The 20,298-nt window shown below is 33.4% G+C and overlaps 3 protein-coding genes and 2 long non-coding RNA genes across 6 annotated transcripts; 4 read left to right on the forward strand and 1 right to left on the reverse strand.

The window, feature by feature from the left end:
- Window positions 1-739: 739 nt before the first annotated feature.
- On the reverse strand, window positions 740-1,974 carry LOC106365363. Its single transcript, XR_001273473.3, has 3 exons — window positions 1,539-1,974; window positions 1,155-1,306; window positions 740-1,082 (listed from the first exon to the last, which is right to left on the reverse strand). It is a non-coding gene; the product is annotated as an uncharacterized LOC106365363 (long non-coding RNA).
- A 2,326-nt stretch (window positions 1,975-4,300) lies between these two features.
- LOC106369150 lies at window positions 4,301-5,918 on the forward strand. The gene is made up of 2 exons (XR_007316696.1): window positions 4,301-5,259; window positions 5,373-5,918. It is a non-coding gene; the product is annotated as an uncharacterized LOC106369150 (long non-coding RNA).
- A 4,992-nt stretch (window positions 5,919-10,910) lies between these two features.
- LOC106369149 lies at window positions 10,911-13,159 on the forward strand. 2 transcript variants are annotated; one of them, XM_048741743.1, is made up of 5 exons: window positions 10,914-11,487; window positions 11,603-11,708; window positions 11,827-12,139; window positions 12,218-12,397; window positions 12,474-13,159. In XM_048741743.1, the coding sequence occupies exons 2-5, from the start codon at window positions 11,632-11,634 to the stop codon at window positions 12,672-12,674; spliced, it is 771 nt and encodes a 256-aa protein (XP_048597700.1). In that variant the 5' UTR covers window positions 10,914-11,487; window positions 11,603-11,631; the 3' UTR covers window positions 12,675-13,159. The 2 variants fall into 2 exon arrangements, with proteins under 2 accessions (XP_022547186.2, XP_048597700.1); XM_022691465.2 differs by having other exon boundaries at window positions 10,911-11,487; window positions 11,827-12,397.
- A 1,739-nt stretch (window positions 13,160-14,898) lies between these two features.
- On the forward strand, window positions 14,899-16,234 carry LOC106365361 (ribonuclease 3). Its single transcript, XM_013804805.3, has 4 exons — window positions 14,899-15,154; window positions 15,305-15,460; window positions 15,550-15,748; window positions 15,862-16,234. The coding sequence occupies exons 1-4, from the start codon at window positions 15,050-15,052 to the stop codon at window positions 16,083-16,085; spliced, it is 684 nt and encodes a 227-aa protein (XP_013660259.2). The 5' UTR covers window positions 14,899-15,049; the 3' UTR covers window positions 16,086-16,234.
- Window positions 16,235-18,057: 1,823 nt separating this feature from the next.
- Window positions 18,058-19,386, forward strand: LOC106369143 (ribonuclease 3-like). Its single transcript, XM_013809244.3, has 4 exons — window positions 18,058-18,199; window positions 18,337-18,492; window positions 18,574-18,772; window positions 18,899-19,386. Exons 1-4 carry the CDS (start codon window positions 18,065-18,067, stop codon window positions 19,120-19,122), a joined length of 714 nt encoding a protein of 237 aa, XP_013664698.2. The 5' UTR covers window positions 18,058-18,064; the 3' UTR covers window positions 19,123-19,386.
- The last annotated feature ends 912 nt before the right edge of the window (window positions 19,387-20,298 follow it).

Raw genomic sequence — 20,298 nt, forward strand, 5'->3', positions numbered from 1 at the left:
GTTGTAGGTTCTTTACTGATAAGGTCATGGACAATGCTTAGCTCGAGCCTTGCTCGTCCCAGATCACCTAGGCATCAAATTCAAAGATCTGTTTTTTATCAAAACTTTCTAACTGACGAGCTCTGTTTTTCCTTTTCTCAAAGAAAAGCTCTGTTTTTTATCTAGAAATTTCTAACTGACAAATAGCATGACTCACATTTCTTGTAAAAAAGAATGTTGTCATAGCTATTGCAACATCAGTTCCTACTTTCCAGCTTGAGGGCAAGCTGAATTTGTGGAAGGGGTAATGATAGGTCAAAGTGATGCAAAGACTCTGACCTGCTAAGAGGATTTTCGGTTATAGATACATATAAATAGAAGGGCCGTATAATCTTCTTCCTTTATGCAATTATAAAGCATCTGAGAGAATGACAGGACGATATCTCGTGAGAGGTAGCTAATCTTCTTGTAGTCTGTGAATCACAGTTATTGGAGCTTGGATCTTATCGTTCTCGTGTTTCCATACTTTGAAAATAAACATATAGAATAACCAGGTTCTTGACGTTGGTAATACGGCAAGAAGTGGCTTCAACCATCATTTTCTCATCTTCGAAGCTTCAAACTCTTCATTGTTGACACAAACAATTAATCGAGCTTATTGTTAGAACATGCTTTGTACGTTAAAAATTCAAAATTAAGATTCAGTGAATAACTTAGTAACTGTCTGAAACCAGACCCTGCTATATTAAAACATATCTCATGTGTTTAGTGATACTCTGATTAGTTTCATAATCTTCATTACAAGTGTTGGCGTTGGCCATAAGACGCTCAGTTCAAAACAATGAAGAAAAAAAACATGAAACCTCTTATCAGTATTCCAACCACGAGTTTCCAGAGGGGAAAAAGGAACTTAGAGCTCCGATTGTTTAATCTCATATGGGCAGAGAGTTAAAAGCAGAGCGAAATGATCGCTAGGAAACACTGGAAGCTCTAACTTCTTGATCGCCCCTCACCCTCTTCCCTTACACATAGGATAAACCAGGAATCGCCTCTTTCCCAACCATCTCGATTCTCCAAGCTTGTAAACTAACAGAAAAACCAGTCTAACCATACGGGTCAGTTACAACAATCACAGGAATTTGACAAATCTACAAGCAAAGAACCACAATCTTTACCAGCATGCAGAATTAGCCACGGTGATTGAGTCGCATCTACTGAGAGAAAACAAGTATACTCTTTCCACCAGTTCGATTTCCAAGAAAATCTCATCTATCTCAGGGAAGAACACACAAAAATCGCGCTTCCAAATCTCGCAGATGGAACTCACCTAATGTCATATGAGATGAGAAGAGTGAAGTTAAATAAGGTGACCGATACTCAACTAAAGATCTTCACAGAACCAAACAATGTAGCTCAAGATCTTCACGCAAGAGAAAAGTGCTCTCGAACCAGAAGCTATTCCACAATATTAAGAGTTTCAAACAAAGTAAAGAACAACCATTAACGAGCAAGGACAGACACACAAAAAAAAAACATTTAAGGAGTTTTAAAAATCCGACCTTTCGTTGATCTTCTTCTCCGAACCACCATCAACCTCGATGGCGTCGTCAAACATGGCATTGCGCTTGCTAACCGCCGCGGAGGAAGGAAAACCCACCCGGGAGAGCAATCCGATTGTTCATGTTTTTGCTTTCGAGACCCGAATCGGTCAAATCAGGGGAGGAGAAGACGACGGCGATCGCGTCCTCACACTGAGTTCTTGTAGGTGTTCAGAAAGGTGCAGCCTTCGCACGCCCATTTATATTCATGGTTCGAGGAGATTGAGAGGGACCAAGGGATGGAGACAAGCAGATCATGTAATTGAGCTTCTTAGACGGATAATTGAGGGATGAACATTTGGTGCGTGACCTAGAGGAGGAGGAAGACGATGACGACATCGCGAGACCGTGTTGTCTGGTTTCCATTTAACGTCTACTTATTCGAAGGTGAACCGTAATCAAACCGGATTATACAAAATTTAGGAAGACATATATTATACAAAATTTTCATGAAATACAAATGTTTACATGGTGATGCTGCGCCGAGTGAATAAACTAAAAAGAATTATAAATTTTAATCAATAGATATTGAATAGGTAAAAACAATAGTGAAATATTATACATGGTTTAGCTTTAGGAGTTCAGTCCGGTAAAACCAAACCGAAATAAAAAAATGTTTTGAATTTGGTATGGATGAATGTTATTTTCTAAAAACGCGCTCTATGGATATGGTTTGGTATATAAACCGATTATACTGATCAAAGCGAATAAAATGAAAATATTGTTGTATAATTATATGTAAATTCTATAATATAATTAGTAACATATACATAATTTATTTATTGATATGATCTTCATACTTAAAATTTTTATTTTACTAATTTAATATTTTGTTTTAAGTCAAAAGATATATTTAATCTTTATCAAATTAAAAAAACATAATTTTATTTTTTTCGCTGACATATATGTATACTAATATTTATTTAATAATATTATAGATTGCTAATTTTTCTATTCTATAGAAAATATTATTGTTATCAGCTTAATATGTTTACTAATTATTTTAAATTGTAAAAGAAAAATAGTCTATTTAATAACCAAAGTATCTTCATGTTTTATTAAAGCTAATATCTAGTTATATAAAAGTAAAATTTACAAAAGTATAAAAGATAAATATTTTTTTGAAACAAACTGTTATTAAAGGCAAAAAATGTAATAAACGATTATATTTATGGTATTTTGGTATAAAATCAAATAAATCGGGAATGACTGTATATAAACTGAATCAAACCAAAATAGATATAGTCTTAATATGATAGATATTTTTTATAAATTGAAATACTGAAAAACCGAAGAAACCAAACCGACATCCAAATTAAACACCTCTATATAGATTAGCAGAAGTAACATTTGATATTTTTTAAGATTTAAAGAATATACAGCACAAGAAAACCATTTCAATGCTCTCTCCACCAGCAACCAAATACTGCTTCCAAAGTTTTATGACTTTCATCCTAATCTTCCACAAAGACTTCTTTGGCTTCAATTCAAAGATGAAATTTATGCCACTCATTTTCTTTGCTAGTTTTGAAACGTTTAGGTTGCAATACCGTAGATATTAGGATAGTATGATATATATATACACAACTAATAAAGTTTTGACCCGAGAAATTTGAAAAAAATGAATATCCCATTGCCACAAAGGAATGTTCCAAATCCCTAATTTTTCGTACATTTTCATACAATTATAGAAAGTATTATATGCAAAGAGCCAAAATAAAAGAAGTCCATATTAAAAATGATATTTGACTTTAACCTTAACCGAAAAGAATTATATAAATTTCCGTATTTAATGTCTATCACTATTTATGTTAACTTCGTAATAAAAAAATCCTGTTGCAAAAGTTAAAGGATTGAAAGAAATTTAATATGTCATTCCTTTTTGAATGTATTTTACAATCATTCGAGATTGCGTTAAATTTTTTTATATATGATCTTTTGATTTACAATATAATCGAGTCTCTATTGATCAATCCCAAAGTAAATGTCACGTATCCCATAAAATACAAAACAAATTAATCAAAATTAATGTAACATACCAAAGTTTATAGAAGAACATAATTATGAATCGTGTCCCTAAAAAATGTCATGTATCATTTATGAATCGTAAAGAATATGATATTTGACTTTAAACTTAACCGGAAAGAATTATATAAATTTCCAAATTAATGTCTGTCAGCATTTATGTTAATTTTGTAATAAAAAAAAGTCTTGCTGCAAAAGTTAAGGGATTGCAAGCAATTTAATATGGAATTCGTTTTTAATGTATTTTGCAATCACTCGAGAACATGATTAATAACAATATATTATAAAATAGGGATTTTTGACTTAGCCTTCGAAATTTGTTATATAGCCATGATATAATAGCTAAGACAAATAAACTTAATGTATGCTAACTTATATAAAATAATATAACATACACATCAAAGAATCCACTAATATTATACTACGGATTTGTAAAATAATGCAGTATATACATCAAAAAATATACTAATATTATGCCACACCATATTTGGGAAAGACAACATTTCGTAGTTATCAAGGATATTGTTAATAACCATCAGCGTACACCATAATTTTAGTAATGTAATCACGATTCATATAAGTATTTACAACTATCAATCGGTTTTTAGTAATGCAATAAAAAATCATATTGTATATTACATGAAAGGATCAAAATCTAACACTACTAAAAGTCGAATATGAAGAGTAAAGAGGGTGTCCACGTCGACCATTAAAATCAACCAATGAGGTTGCTTAGTTTTTCCACGTCAAACCGAATTGGACCGGTCTTGGGCTGTACTTTTTTTTAATCGTGAAAAACGAAGAAACATGTTGATCAAAAGCCCTGGTCCGATAAAGTCGGATAATGTCGTGAATCTTTGACGTCTCTCTTCTCTTCGCTCTTTGAAAACCCTAAATGAATCTCTTCGACAACTCCTCCCTTCGCCGTTTCAATCGACACCATATTCATTAGTGAGCAATGAATCCTCTGAGTTTCACATTAATGGATTCCTTTCGCCTTATCCTCTCTACCTCTCTTTATAAGTCTCTTCTTTTCACAGAATTGTTACAGAAAAAAAAAACACTCAAACGATGAATTCTAGCAGAAAATTCCAAAACGATCTTACCGCGAATAAACCAAACGGAAAAGACGTTGTCTCCGGCGATCCTAAGTCGAAGAAACCAAACGGCAAATCCGTTGACTCCTCCGCCGAGCTGCTATGTTCAATGATAAAAAAAGGAAGAGGTCGTCTCAACTGGAGATCTTCCCACGCTCATCTCAGACTCCAACGAGCAGGTAACTCATGATTTCACTATACTTTATTACTCAGATCAAAATAGAAACAACTAATGGTAGTCACCTCCGCTACTGACTGCTGAAAAAAGATCAAAGCTTTATTTTATTTTTTTCTCTTTTCTTCTTTGTATGACTGCGAAAGATTTTTCATTCTGTGTATTAACTGATAGTTCAACTGATTGCTTTATAACTACGATGTTATCTTATATTTTCTTCTCTTCGTTTTTGTTCTCTGTTTCTTTTTGTGTGAATCTAATTGATAAAAATGTTCCTCTTGGACATGTAAATTGGTTTCTGACTGGTGCTTGAAGCCTTGAAGATATACCTCTGTATATTGACTTCTCTCTATGAAAAATTACTCTTCTAAAAGGATGAGAGCAGGTAACTAAATTTTTTAGCTTTTGAATATTTTTAGTTGTTGAATCTTTTACTGGTTTCTGCTTTGTAGCTCTCAAGCTGTTTTGATGGTCGTTACATGTTTTTGGATCTTGCAGTTTTCTATTTTCAGAAAATGATCATACCGTCGGAAGCTCGATGGAGAGTTGGAAGATGCAGAGCAAAAGGTCCCGGAAATTAGGAAGACAGATAACAACGTGTGTGAGTTGTCTATGATACAAGAACCGGCAACTAATGGGGTAAAGAGAATGATGGAAACCATGGAGATTCTAATGACGCTGGAAAGAAGCTATGAGTTGATAACATCAATGCCGACAGTGATTTTCCTGAGGCAGAGTATCCTGGTGATGATATTCCTGGAGCTGGAGCTGGAGCTGGAGCTGGAGCTGTTACAACAAAGCTCTCTCAAGGTGTGACCAGGGAAGCCCCAGAAACAAGCATTGGGATGGTAGAAGGAACTACAACCGCCACAGCTGTCTTACCTCCTGAACCTGTTCCAAGTGGATTCACTGCTGAGAGGTCACCGCTGCAGGAAGACACGTTGCTGCTGTTTTTTTCTCCTTTTTCTTTCCTTTCTCACTGTGAAATATTGATTTAAATGTTTACAAATTGAACTCCCTCCAGAATAAAATTAGACTCATGTACGTGATCGATGTACAGTCCCAGACTGTTGAAGCATTATTCAGCCAAGGAACAAGAATCGCGTGTTAGATTTATCAGCATCCGGCTAATGGATCCCCAATCCTGTACTCTCGCGCTGCAAGCTTATTTAGAAGTGAGATCACTACTTTGATGTCACCAAATGAAGAAGAAAATATAACTTACAAAAATCTTTCTTTTGCTAGCTATGTTACAATTTTAATTTTGATACTAAAATCAAGAAAACTAATATGGAGTAGAGAGCATCAATGGTTGCTCAGTTTGCTGCAGAAACCATCTTAAGAAGGGTCCATGTCGGCACATAAATATGATGACACGCTATCAATTGAACTTATCTTTGCTCCATTAGAAGCTGAGCTTAAGCTTGCACGATGAGAGGTATTTATTCGTCTGCATAAGTTTAATTGTTTGCATAGGACATATAAAATTTATCACGACACTGATACTGCTTTGTTTATGCGTATATTGGGAAACTTCAAAAAACAATCGGTCTTTGGATCATCTCACTAACTCAAAATAAAATTGTGAAAGAAAAAATGAAAAGTGGGAATTTGATTGAAGTAAAATATCGTCCAAAGTTGTATGCCGACTTTCTTTATATTTCTGGTTCGATTGTAATATATTGTAGAAATTAGGTATATTATTTATTCAAAAAAATATTTTTATTATATAAAATTAACCATGTGAATATGATACAATAAAAAAAACATATTTCAGTATATACTTCTTAATTTTTATTTTCTTCATATTTCTTCATATTGATATTATTCTTTATTTTATGATGATTAATTATTTTCTGAGAAAGACAAAATAACAAAAATTATATTTTAAATAGAAATATAAATGATAAAATCAAAACTAAAGTATAAAGAAAAAAAATCATTTATAAAAAATTAAAATATCATTTTTAAAATAATAATGTTTATATACAATTAGTGTTCTTTTTCGTAACTGGATGATGCCACATGACCTAAAATCTCGAAAACCACATTAAAGTAAATTTTTTCTTCAAATTTATTGGATATGCAATACCGTGTGATTTAGACGGCAAAACAGGCCATCATTTTGATTGGTTTCCCTCTCATTTTGAAGAAGTAATTCAGATGGCGAAACATGCAACCACATGCAATCTTTATAATCTTCTCAGACTATGGTTAATTAATTTATTCACTTTTCTTACAATAATTTCAGGACCAGTAATGTAGAAAGTGAAATAAATTATATCTTCATATTACTGCACAAGTGACCTATCATTGTTTACATGTGCTGTGCATATATGATCTGAATATGATCTGAATAGTAGAAAGTGAAATAAATTATATCTTCATTTTACCGCACAATTGACCTATCTTCCTCTGAGTTTCTTTATACGCCGCTTACCGTGTTCAACTACGGCTTTTGTTCTGTCACAAGGAGTCCTATGTCGTTAAGGTTTTTGATTCTTGAATATTCTCTTCACCAAGTTTATATAGTGAGCTGATTCATTCTTCATTTTCTCTGTAACATCAGATGCAGTTAATGATTATTTTTTTAAGGCAGAGCATCCGTCTACTTTCTACCTCACGTATTATAATTTGAAAATTTTCTCTGGCGAGATGGATCGTTACGAGCTAATGGTGAAGTTCCAAAGTGATCTGAAAATTATAAGTGATTGCCTTGATGCTTGGTCCTCATTTTGTTATTTTCTCTAGCAGGAAATATATGTTGAGAAACTTCATCAAAGGGACTATTCTAATCTCAAACTTGAAGTACATTAATTTATTTCCATTTTTACACTTAGGAATATAATTTGCTACTTGAATATAATTTGCTACTTGATATCATCGGTGTTAGCTATTTTAGATGAGAATCTACACCTCTCATTAAACCCCTTTTATGCATAAGTCATCAACTATACGTCGAATAAGGCTTACAAGAAGAGCATGCAACACTTTTCCTTTTTGGTTTCTCATCTAAAACTCTTAACTTCACTTTAATACTTTTTTGGTTTCTCATCTAATACCATCATTTTACTGGCATGCTCCCTCCAGAGTTGCAGGCGTAAGTGTATGGTTCACATGCTTCTTTTGATGAGACTGAAAGGTTTGTGGAAATTACTAAAAAAATTACTTCCCTGATCAGATCATTGTCACGTGAATGATTATAGGTTCATACAAGTGTATGCAGTCTTAAATATCAAGTTTTGGTAATGGTTTGTCTAAAAATATTGTTCTTTAGTTTGGTTTGGCTTGGACAATGATACTACTTTTACATTTGGATCAATTTTTTATACAATTTTATTTCTATTATAAAACTTTTCAATCTCATAAGAACCCAAAGATTCTAAAATCAAAACAAGGTTTAAATCAGTTGTAAATCTTACACATTTTTATACAGAACACAAACTTAACACAATGTATTTAAATCATAACCAGTTTTGTTAGTTTTTACTCATCTTACTTCTCATTCTATATATGATTTTAATTTGGTTAGATACAAGATAGTGAATAAATACAAACAAATTTTAGAATTTCTACCAATTTAATAGTTTAAAGTCGATTGTAATATATATATACATGGTCTATGTTCATAAATGTAATTTTTTTTAAGTTAACAAAAAATTATACGAATACCCCGGGCGTAGCCCGGGAAAACCCCTAGTAATAAATAATGGCATTACATATAACTAGTCTAGGTAAAAAAAAGGTTATTTAATAAAGGTTATGGGAATGATTCTCATGATAATACATAAATATGATAACACATAAATAATGATATTTTGGTTAATCACACATAAAAATAAAGTTAATCGTTAATAGTGCTCTTCAGATAATATAGAATGGTTGATCAAAAAACAGTGTCACTCGCCGTGGAAAAAATGAAAAATCATTAGAAAGATAACAAAACGAAAGTTACGAGAATCATAATACTGATGCAGAAGCCTCTTATAGCTTGAAGATAGCTTGAAAAAGAAGTCATCATAATCATACCAAACTTTGGATATCTATTAGGATTATGAAATATTGATTGTGTTAATTCTATTAAAATTAGGAGTTATCTATTCTTATATAAATTGATGCATATTGTGATACATAATTGTGATCTGATATTGTGATTTGTGAGTTTGAATAATTGAAAAAGAGAATGATTTTTTATTAGTTCCGATTGTGTGATTTTATAGAGTTGGCATCTGTGTTAAAGTTTTTACCATGTACTGGACCATGTGGATATGCATCAAAATCTAGTTAGTACTCTTTAAATTAGCACAAATAACATGTAAAAGCTGACTTATGTCTTTCGCATTTTGTCTACAATAGTTCATTATTTCAGTTTATTTTTCTTATGTAATTATAATAGAAAAAATCGAATATTTAAAAGAAGAAAAAAGCTTAGTATTTACAGAGAAAACCATTCATCTAAATTAAATATCTGTTTTATTTTAAATGGGTAGATTCCTAAAGAACTAATGCTGCTTGTGGTCCCGTCACGTGGCGCCCCACCTATGTCCACAACATGGACCACTTGTTCACTAAACTATTTTATCTTATGAACTAAAGTACAAGAAGAACAAGACAGTACTTTTGAATAATAATAAAATAATATGGACGCGTAAGACTTGTCGATTTTTGTGCCCACTAGACATTTTTTTATGAAATAATTACACCAAAAGTATATTATTTTTTGATTTTGTCTTAAATAAGTATATTATTTTTTTATTTTCATAATTATTAATATTTATATATAAATAAATAAATAAACATATGATATCGTTCAAATTATAAACATCTATTTTAAAAATATAGTAACTACTAATAATAGATAATTCAGTAATCTTTTTCTTTTGCATTAAATAGAAAATAAGAAGAAGATTTTTTTTGTCAACTAAAATAAGAAGAAGATAATCCTACAGTTAGAGTAAGAAATATTAAATATTTAATAGAAAAATAAATATTCTTTTATTCTATTGTCTTTGTATTATTCAAGTTATATTATAGTACTATTTGTAATTTGTATGTATTTAGATAATTTATATAAATAAAATAGTTTTAAAAAATATTAAATAACGAAGGTAAGATGTGAGATTTACCAGATTTGCGTCACCAGACATTTTATCAAAATATCTACTAAGTTATAATATAAAAGCACAGACGTTTTTGGTAAGGCCGTAAAACGAGGGAAATTACTGTTATTTCCTCTTTTTTAAGCAAAGTCGATGTTGGCCTAATTTTAAATGTAGGATAAATAAAAGAGACGTATTGGGAAGTAGATATTGAGAGGGGCGTGAAATCCGGGGAGAGTTAATGCTTTGAACCGGTCACCTAATCTTTTTTTTATATAAAAAAAACTCCACCTCACGTTATTTACTTCCTCTTTTTATTTTCATTTTATTTATATTTTTAAATAAATAAGCATATGCTATTGTTTACAATTATAAACATAGTTTAAAAATATAGTAACTACTAAGTACTAATAATAGATAATTGAGTAATCTTTTTTGTTCTGCATTAAATAGAAAAATAATATTGTTTTTTGTCAACTAAAAAAAAGAAGATAATCCTACGCTTAGAATAAATATTAAATATTTAATAGAAAGGTTTATATTTCTTTTATTTTATTGTCTTTGTATTATTCAAGTTATATTATATTATTCTGTGTAATTTGTATAAATAAAATAGTTGTTAAAAAATAGTATTAAATACGAGATCTGAGATTTACGAGATCTGCGCCACCAGACATTTTTATCAAAATATCTGCTAATAAGTAATAAATATAAAAGGCCAGACGTCTTTGGCAAGGCCGTAGAATCCGGGAATTTACTGTTATCTCCTCATTTAAGCAAAGTCGATGTTGACGTAATTTTAAATGTATAATACTATAATAAATAAATAAAAAGATAACGTTTTGGGAAAGAAGATATTGAGAGGCGCGTGAAAGCCGGAGAGAGTTAATACATTGAACCGCTCACCTAATCTTTTATATAAAAGAACATCCACCCCTCGTTCTCCACTGCTTCTTTTTATTTTCATTCAATACTTTTGTTCAAACTTCTTTTTATTCTTCCTTCTTTGTGGTTTGGTCCGAAGGACTCATTCACAATCATCCGGTAGTTCTCTCCGCCTCCTTAGCCGATGGTTCTCCTCTGCTGCCGCAGCCGATGGTTCTCCTCTGCGCTGCCGCAGCCGATGGTTCTCCTCTGCGCTGCCGCAGCCGATGGTTCTCCTCTGCGCTGCCGCAGCCGATGGTTCTCCTCTGCGCTGCCGCAGCCGGTTGTTTCCTGCACTGCGGCCACCGGATCCAGATGTCCTAATCCGCCACCGGATCCATATGTCCTAATCCGCCACCGGATCCATATGTCCTAATCCGCCACCGGATCCATACGTCCTAATCCGCCACCGTAGCATTTTGTTATTTTCCGCCGTCGTTGCTTAATATATGTTACGACAATTCACGAAGATTGTCGATCCAGAGATCAACTACTCGAAGGCCTTTCAAATCATGCAGGCCAGAGATTGGACCCATTTAACGCAAAGGCCTCCAGAGGCGTCAGCAAGTCCAATTCACATTGGAGATCTGGTAGATTTATTGGGCCATTTCAAATCTCATTCAAGGCCTGATACACATCCAAATGAAAAGGTCTTTCAGTACACCAAAATCATAACCTAATTGCTCAAGTCAATTTCTCTCTCAGCGTAGAGGCGGAGCAATCTGCTTTCCGAGATGGCTCGTTCCCAGCTTAGTCGATCTCAGAGAAGAAGGGCTCAGAAAAAACGGGCACAGAAAAGACGCGCTCCCAGGTTTATTTTCCTATCCCTTGATTTGAATCTATATACTGAACTTTTCCATACTTATTTTGATTGATTGTTGCCATTGTGATTTGTATCAATTTTATTCTTGTTTCTTTCCCTATATTAGGATTAAATCATGGAGGAAGAAAAGGCCCAGGTTGCTCTGTTCTATCATTATTCAGATCCGAGCAATATGCTGGGCTATCGCTTTCATTAGACATTACGAATTTAAGCTGAAGCTTCTTGGACAAATGCCTTTGGAGGAGCACTTGTCCATCCAGGCCTTGATAAACCACACGCCGAAGAGATACCTAAAAGCCGATGGTACTTTCACAGAAGACTTATCTGTGTTAGCTCGAGTGCTACAAGTTAATGGGACTCTTCTTGACCGTGACTGTCCACTCACTGAAAGACTTGATCAGGCTCCTATCGATGATTCTGTAAGTGTATTCATTAGAGTTCTTTCTTTCTTTCATTTTTTTCTGTCATCATCAGCTGTTTTCCTTTTTTTTTTGCAGAATCTGCAGAAGTTCATTCCTACTAAAGTTCGTGTTCATTCGATTTATCCAAAACGAAACAGCAATTTTAGTCAAAGGAGATCTGATGCCATGAATGCCCAGCTTGTCAAACATGTGAGGGGTGGTTGTGTTGCTGCTCGTATCGTAGTCTATCCATCTTACCTTAAATTAGAAGGAAAGGTAAAATCTTCTTATATCTATATATATATGAATATATGTTCATGTCCACTGTACTTATCAATCATACTTTGAACAGGATATCTACTATCCCACGAAGTATGAATTGGATTGTCTCGAGCCTGGTGGACACGTTGTTCTCTTAACTCATTACGCTTATGATGCTAATCGACGTCTCTACTACCAGTTTCAAGAGACTGCCGGTGTAGAAGTCTGTGATGAGGGGTATGCATACGTTTATGCTGATTTAGTTACCCATTTTCTTGAGATCGATGCGTGATATCTGTTGCTTTTTGAATTTCTATTCTACTTGCACTAGAATGTTTCAGGTCTGTGATTTTTGAATGTTGGATTGAGACCAGGAAAAAGCCTTAAACTAGAAGGTTCTATAATTAAAGGACTTATTAAAAAAGTATCTATCTAATTTATTAATTATAGTATAAAATTATTGTCAACACCCAAATGTTGATTATAGTATAAAATTATTGTAATTGTAGTAAATTCTGCTCCGATTCGAGCATACTCGTCCTCTTCCGGGTCCTATTCAAACTACATAAGATTTGTTTTGACAATATCGTTCCCAATGTTGATTATAGTATAAAATAATAATAATTATAGTAAGTTGATTCTCGGATTGGAGCATACTACGCGTCCTCTCCCGGGCCCTATTGTTTATCATGATAAGACATTTTTGTTGTTATGCGACTGGAAAATATAAATAAGACATGATAAGACAGCTTCCGGCTGTACATCTTTAATATAATATATGCTCGGCAAAAAGTTCGTCCATGCTAGTGAGAAGATTCGTTCTCGTTGACTCTGCCGCCACGTTCATACTAGATGTAATATCAGCCAAAGTGCAGCCGAAAAATGCACAATAATATCAGCCAAAGTGCAGCCGAAAATTGTTCCATATTTTCTACTTTAATGAAATAAAAAAATATAGAAGTAAAAAAGTGTGAAAGACGGAAAGAATATATATAAGCACAAGATGTTAAAAACCCAAATTAAAAATGGCATTTTTTCCTCAGTAAATATATAGTACTCCCTCCGTTTTTTAATATAAGTCATTTTAGAGAAAAAATTTTGTTCTAAATTATATGTCGTTTTCGGTTTTCTAAGTAAAATTTATTAATAGTTAATGTTGTATGACCAATGAAAATATATCTTCTATTTTTCTATTGGTTGAATTATGGTTAGGTAAATAATTAATGATAGTTTTGTTTAAAAAATATAAAAAATTAATGGTTTTCTTAATCTACGTACATAGCTGTAAAACGACTTATATAAAAAACGGAGGGAGTATTTGTTTCGGGCAACCGTGCAAACTCTATACACTGAATTCATCAAAATGAACCAAAACACAAGAGAAGAATAGAGACAAATTAATTTTTCTTGACGTAATGATTTGTAGTAGCTAGCCAAAACCTTCTCAGGAATGCGTTAGATAACGTTAACGGCAACTCGAGTTGAATAGTATGTGGGGTCATATCCCCTAATTTCGTGGGATATTAATTCAAAAGAATAATGATACACTTGTCTTGGACCCGACACCACATGTTGCTTGTTTTCTGGTTAAAGGGTTTAATATATATATTCCTAAGTCCTAACTCGAAGAGATAAGATCAAAATTAATGGCATAACATGTTTAACAATTTACACTAATCGTGGACAGATCCAAGAACAATTAGTAATGAGTTAATTTGAGCGTCATGATTCTTTCTTACAAAGCGTTCATTAGCGAATTATTAAGTTTTCGCACATGTACTACATTAGCTGCTGTTTGGACTTGGTCACATGATCACATGTTGTAACGTGTGTTTAGTGTTATTTCTTCCCAAATTTCCAAATTAGTCAAGCATTTTAATGGATATTTTAGTTAAAAAAAACAGTTTAATGGATATTCTCTCCCGGAAATAACTTTTTAATGTTTTTTCTCTCCACCTAGATCAATCTTCCGGCTTGGCTTTAGACTAAAGTGATGGTTGGTCCCCAACCCTTGGACACATGAAACATTAGGGAAATCGAAACTCCGCTGCCTCGTTTGAAACATATACATATACTAAAGTCCGGCAAATTTGAAGTCGTTCTATGTTGAAGACTTTTCACTCCTATCCAAAAATTATCACTGAAACAAATATCTTGCCATTAATCATCAATGGGATGTGTAAACAAAAAATGATATTTGTCACAGGATTTTTTTTAATTTTACATCTGATATTTTCACAGGATTAACACGGATTGTTTTCCTTAATAATATTAAAGAGAGACATGGTAAAACTATTCATAAGCCTTTAGCGAACAATAGTAGAAAATAAAGATGTACTCTAAAATGTTCCCTTTAGTGCCAATTTAAATCATTTTATATTCGGTTTTATCAAACAGATTAAGTTTATTGTCTACTGGTGAAGTAAAGAAAGATAACCCCCCCCCCCCCCAACCCCCCCCCCCCCCCCCCCCCCCCCCCCCCCCCCCCCACCCAAAGTTTCATGTTAAGTGTTCCAAGAAAGATCGTGAGAGATTTTCTATTTCTTTAATTAATCACGAATGCACTAATAAAAAAATCTGGTATCAAGGGAGATGCTATCCGTCTTTGACTATAAATCTGAAGCCCAGAGGTCCAAGTATGCATTGCAAAAACAAGAGTAGAACAAAATGGGTGGAAAGGGTTGGTTTCTGCTCAAGCTTCTAATGTTCCAAGGTCTTTTCACTTCACGTCTTCAAGATCCAGGCTTTGATTTCTTTTACTTTGTTCTTCAGGTATATATAATACTCTGATTTAAACCATTTCTATCACCATTTTTTTGACAATCATGTATATATAAAAATCCTGCTAAATGTTATAATTTTGTTTATATAAAATTAGCAATGAACAGCCAGATCATTTGTTTTAAAAATATATTTATGCAGTGGCCAGGAGCCTATTGTGATACAAAGCGTGCTTGTTGCTATCCAACAACCGGTAAACCAGCGGCAGATTTTGGCATTCACGGTCTGTGGCCTAATTACAACGATGGTTCATATCCATCAAACTGTGATCCCGACAGTGAATTTGATCCAGCTGAGGTATACGTAATAGTAGTATATGATTATGTGAGATTCCTTCAATGGTTTTTGTTTATATATAAACATAACAAATACATTCTTGAATGTAGATATCGGATCTGGTAAGTACTATGCAAACGAAGTGGCCAACACTATCGTGTCCGAGCAACAATGGTTCCAAGTTCTGGGAACACGAATGGGAAAAGCACGGAACGTGTTCCGAATCCGTAATGGATCAACATAAGTACTTTGAGAATACTCTTGCACTCAGAGATAGAGTCAATCTTCTTCAAATCCTTCAAGACGCTGGTATATATATACACAAATTAATAAGACTACATCTAATCAGTGTATTCATTTACGTATGCTTAAACTCTACTATATGTTTTCCCTTTTCTTTTGTATGTGTGTGGTAAGTACAGGAATCAACCCAGACGACGAGTTCTATGATCTTCAAGATATTAAAAACGCGATAAAAGATGGGACTGGGTTTACTCCAGTAATCCATTGTAACAAAGATCCGGATAAAAACAGCCAACTTCACGAGATCTTCTTTTGCGTCGATACATCAGGAACCGAGTTTATCGAATGTCCAATTATCCCTAGAGATAGATGTCCTTCTAAACTCCAGTTTGCTATGTTTTAATTATATCTTTCTTTGAGTGTTTTGTTATAAACCTTTTCTAATTTCTCTCTGTATTTTCAGAAGCCGAAGTTCATGTGGACTAAAAATGTAATGTCTTACATGTTACTTAATTTATCTAAAATTTAATAAGACGAGCCTTGGTGTGATAATTTCATGCATGTCTATAAATTACAGTGTATTATTCTAATGCAATATACATACACATGTCATTAAGGAGCAACTTCAACCCAAATACAGACATATCATCAAGGAAAAACTTCAACCATAATTATTATTAACTATTAAGAACATCTCTAAAAGCAACCTCTGAACAGTAAACTTTTCTATTTGAAATTCTACGGTACAAAAGTTCATCTTCGAAGTTCCATATTTTGAAGTCCTTATGGTTAGTTTTTTTTTTTTGAAACACAAGTCCTTACAATTAGTTATCTTTCAAAATTATCTTGCTAAATTTTATAGTTATTATTTTATTCCTTTAAATTTTTTATTTCCTGAAAATACAAAACATATTATAACATTAAGTAAAAGAATTATAGAAAAAAAATATTACAAAAAAAAATTAGTACAAAATAAAAAGATAAAACTACATGAAAACATAAATTTTACATCAATTAAAATATTAAAATATTACTAATGTTCAGGTACATTTGATAATAAATCTCCTAAATCACTAACATATTGTCCATAATGATTTGGTGCATGTTGCTTGTTGCTTGTTGCGGGTTAAAGTGTTTACTATATATCTATTCATAAGTCCTAACTCGAAGAGATAAGTCCAAAATTAATGGGCATAACATGTTTAACACTAATCGTGGACAGATCCTAAATTAACACGTTCTGATTTAATTTGAGTTTTGGTTTCTTTCTTAAGCGAATAATTAAATGTTCTCCCATCTACATTACCTGGCTATATATGTGTGAATAGTTTGGATTTGGTTCAGATGATCACATGTTGTAACGTGTGTTTAGTATTATTTCTTCCCAAATTGTAAATTAGTTAAGCATATCAGAAATGGATTTTCCCTCACGGATATGATTTTTTGTTTTAATTTTGGTTTCCGACTTGGCTTTAGATTAAAGTGATGGTTGATTGATCCATAACCCTTGGAAAGATAATGCATTAGGGAAAGCAAACTCTGCTGCCTCGCCGAAACATACGCACATATACTAAAATCCGGAAAATTTGAAGTTCTATGATGAAGACTTTTCCCTCCTATGCCTATCCAAAAAATGATCATGGATCATTGCAACAACAAATTTAAAAGATAAAGATATGTTATTTTCATTTTTATCAAAACTAAAATAAAATAATGAAAGAGAGACATGTAAACAATTCATAGGTTTTTAGCGAAACAATACTACAAAATAGTTGTTCTCTAAAATGTTCACTTTAATGAAAATTTAAATCGCTTTATTTCAATTTTATCAAAAAAGATTAAGTTCATTGTCTACTACAAGAGTAAAAGTCATAAATACATAAAAAGCAAACTCTGCTGCCTCGCCGAAACATACGCACATATACTAAAATCCGGAAAATTTGAAGTTCTATGATGAAGACTTTTCCCTCCTATGCCTATCCAAAAAATGATCATGGATCATTGCAACAACAAATTTAAAAGATAAAGATATGTTATTTTCATTTTTATCAAAACTAAAATAAAATAATGAAAGAGAGACATGTAAACAATTCATAGGTTTTTAGCGAAACAATACTACAAATTAGTTGTTCTCTAAAATGTTCACTTTAATGAAAATTTAAATCGCTTTATTTCAATTTTATCAAAAAAGATTAAGTTCATTGTCTACTACAAGAGTAAAAGTCATAAATACATAACTCCCCGCCCCGCCCCCCCCCCCCCCCCCCCCCCCCCTCAAGAATTCTTTAATTAATCACGATCAGGGCACTAATAAAAAAAATTGGTATCGAGGGAGATGCTATCTGTCTTTGACTATAAATCTGAAGCCAAGATGTCTCAAGTATGCATTGCAAAAACAAGAGTACAAATAAAATGATAACTAAGGTTTGGTTTTTGCTTAAGCTTCTAACGTTCCAAGGTCTTTTCACTTCACCTCCTCCGGATCCAGGCTTTGATTTCTTCTACCTTGCTCTTCAGGTATATAAATATACTCGGATTTAACTCATTTTGATAAAAATGTATATATAAAGTCCTGTAAAATTTTATAGTTTTGATGTTAGTATAAAACTAGAAGTGAATATCCAAATAATTTGAATCAAAATATATGTATGCAGTGGCCTGGAGCCTATTGTGATACAAAGCGTGCTTGTTGCTATCCAACAACAGGTAAACCTGCGGCAGATTTTGGCATCCACGGTCTGTGGCCTAATTACAACAACGGTTCGTATCCATCAAACTGCGATCCCAGCAATGAATTTGATCCATCTGAGGTATATTCCTTCAACGACTCTTGTTTATATATATATATAAAGTTCTATATATATATATAAAGTTCATATTTGAATGTTTAGATATCGGATCTTGTAAGTACTTTGCAAACGAAGTGGCCAACACTATCTTGTCCGAGCAACGAAGGTTACAAGTTTTGGGAACACGAGTGGGAAAAACATGGTACGTGTTCCGAATCCGTAATGGACCAACATGGCTACTTTGAGAAAACTCTTGCACTCAGAGACAGAATCAATCTTCTTCAAATTCTTACAGACGCAGGTATTTATATATATACCCTATAAATTAATCAAGTCAATATGCCTTAACAATGATTCATTTACATATGCTTAAACTCTTATATATATTTTTTTCCTTTTTTGTTTGGTATGTGTGGGGTAACTATAGGAATCAAACCAAACGACGAATTCTATAAACTTAAAGACATTAAAAAGGCGATAGAAAAAGCAACTGGATTTACTCCAGTAATCAATTGTAACAGAGATCCGGAGAAAAACCGTCAGCTTCACGAGATCTTACTATGCGTCGATAAATCAGGAACTGAGTTTATGGACTGTCCAATGCCTACAGATAGATGTCCTTATTCACATATCCAGTTTGCCAAATTTTAATTATATCTTTCTTTTAGTGTTTTGTTATAAACTAAATTTCACGTGGAAGCTAAAATGTAATGCTGTACACGCTACTTTTACTTTATAAAAATATAATAAGACAAGCTTTGGTGTGATAACGGCATGCATGTCTATAAATTACAACGTATTGTTTTATTTAATTTTGGATTAATTTGGAGTATCTCAAGCTTATAAAATGATCCATACTAATTTTTAAAGAGAGATATTCATAGATGGGTCTTCTTTGGGAATGCAAATCGTATTGGTATAATAATCTTTTTAGGAGGGCATTCAGATTCACTCACCATCTCCATCCATTAGGACCCCTAATGGGTACTTAAAATTAAATTAATGTTTAATTTAGTGATTTGAAAGGTTTAGAACTTCTATTAATCTATTTAATTTTTTCATACTCCATTGGTAGAACCTTATTGGAATACTTAAAAATTTTTTCTTTTTTAGGTTCGGTCACAACCACCACAGCTCCGGCTCCAAACGTGAACCAAGTCTCCACGTCAACCGGAGAAGAAAGAAGCTTCTAGTGTCGTCAATCGTTGTAGCTTTCGCCCTTATCCTTGCCGCCGCGATTTTCGCCAGAGTCCGATCAAATGTCAACTCTTCCCAACACGTTCCAGGCCTAGCTCGGAAACCAAGCCAAGCAATCTCAAAAGCCTGCGAGCCGAATCGTTTCCCCGAGCTATGCGTCGACTCACTCATGGACTTCCCCGCCTCTTCCGCCAAAGATCTGATCCATGTTACGTTGAACATGACGCTACACCACTTCAGCCACGCACTCTACTCATATCTTCCTCCTTCTCCTTCCTCGACATGCCACCGCGCTCCGCCTACGACTCATGCCTCGAGCTGTTAGACGATTCCGTTGACGCGCTCTCTCCTCCGTCGTTTCAGTCTCAACCGGCGAGACGAAGCCTCAAGACGTGATGACGTGGCTGAGTTCGACTCTTACGAACCAGTAATAGCACGCCACGTAGGGGTCCTTACCAAACCCAAAAATACCAATTTAAGTAGCGGTCCTCCGTTTTCTTTTCAATTTTGATTTATTTTTCTTCCTTTTTTTTTAAGTACCCTTGCGTAAGGAGCTCTGATGGACATGCTCGATTACTTGCTATTGCTAATGAGTAATGACCAACTTTAGCTCATCGTACCAACTCTACC

The sequence above is a fragment of the Brassica napus genome, chromosome A9, assembly GCF_020379485.1.
Source record: "Brassica napus cultivar Da-Ae chromosome A9, Da-Ae, whole genome shotgun sequence".
NCBI classification, from domain to species: Eukaryota; Viridiplantae; Streptophyta; class Magnoliopsida; order Brassicales; family Brassicaceae; genus Brassica; species Brassica napus.

What these genes read in the sequence shown, in the direction of transcription:
- LOC106369149 (XM_022691465.2), top strand. Translation starts at nt 11,632, where the DNA reads ATGGCTCGTTCCCAGCTTAGTCGATCTCAGAGAAGAAGGGCTCAGAAA. An exon ending in CAGAAAAGACGCGCTCCCAG is followed by an intron (nt 11,709 to 11,826) that starts GTTTATTTTCCT and finishes TCCCTATATTAG; the next exon opens with GATTAAATCATGGAGGAAGA. An exon ending in ACCTTAAATTAGAAGGAAAG is followed by an intron (nt 12,398 to 12,473) that starts GTAAAATCTTCT and finishes TACTTTGAACAG; the next exon opens with GATATCTACTATCCCACGAA.
- LOC106365361 (XM_013804805.3), top strand. Translation starts at nt 15,050, where the DNA reads ATGGGTGGAAAGGGTTGGTTTCTGCTCAAGCTTCTAATGTTCCAAGGT. An exon ending in TCTTTTACTTTGTTCTTCAG is followed by an intron (nt 15,155 to 15,304) that starts GTATATATAATA and finishes ATATTTATGCAG; the next exon opens with TGGCCAGGAGCCTATTGTGA. An exon ending in GTGAATTTGATCCAGCTGAG is followed by an intron (nt 15,461 to 15,549) that starts GTATACGTAATA and finishes TCTTGAATGTAG; the next exon opens with ATATCGGATCTGGTAAGTAC.
- LOC106369143 (XM_013809244.3), top strand. Translation starts at nt 18,065, where the DNA reads ATGCATTGCAAAAACAAGAGTACAAATAAAATGATAACTAAGGTTTGG. An exon ending in TCTTCTACCTTGCTCTTCAG is followed by an intron (nt 18,200 to 18,336) that starts GTATATAAATAT and finishes ATATGTATGCAG; the next exon opens with TGGCCTGGAGCCTATTGTGA. An exon ending in TCAAATTCTTACAGACGCAG is followed by an intron (nt 18,773 to 18,898) that starts GTATTTATATAT and finishes GGGTAACTATAG; the next exon opens with GAATCAAACCAAACGACGAA.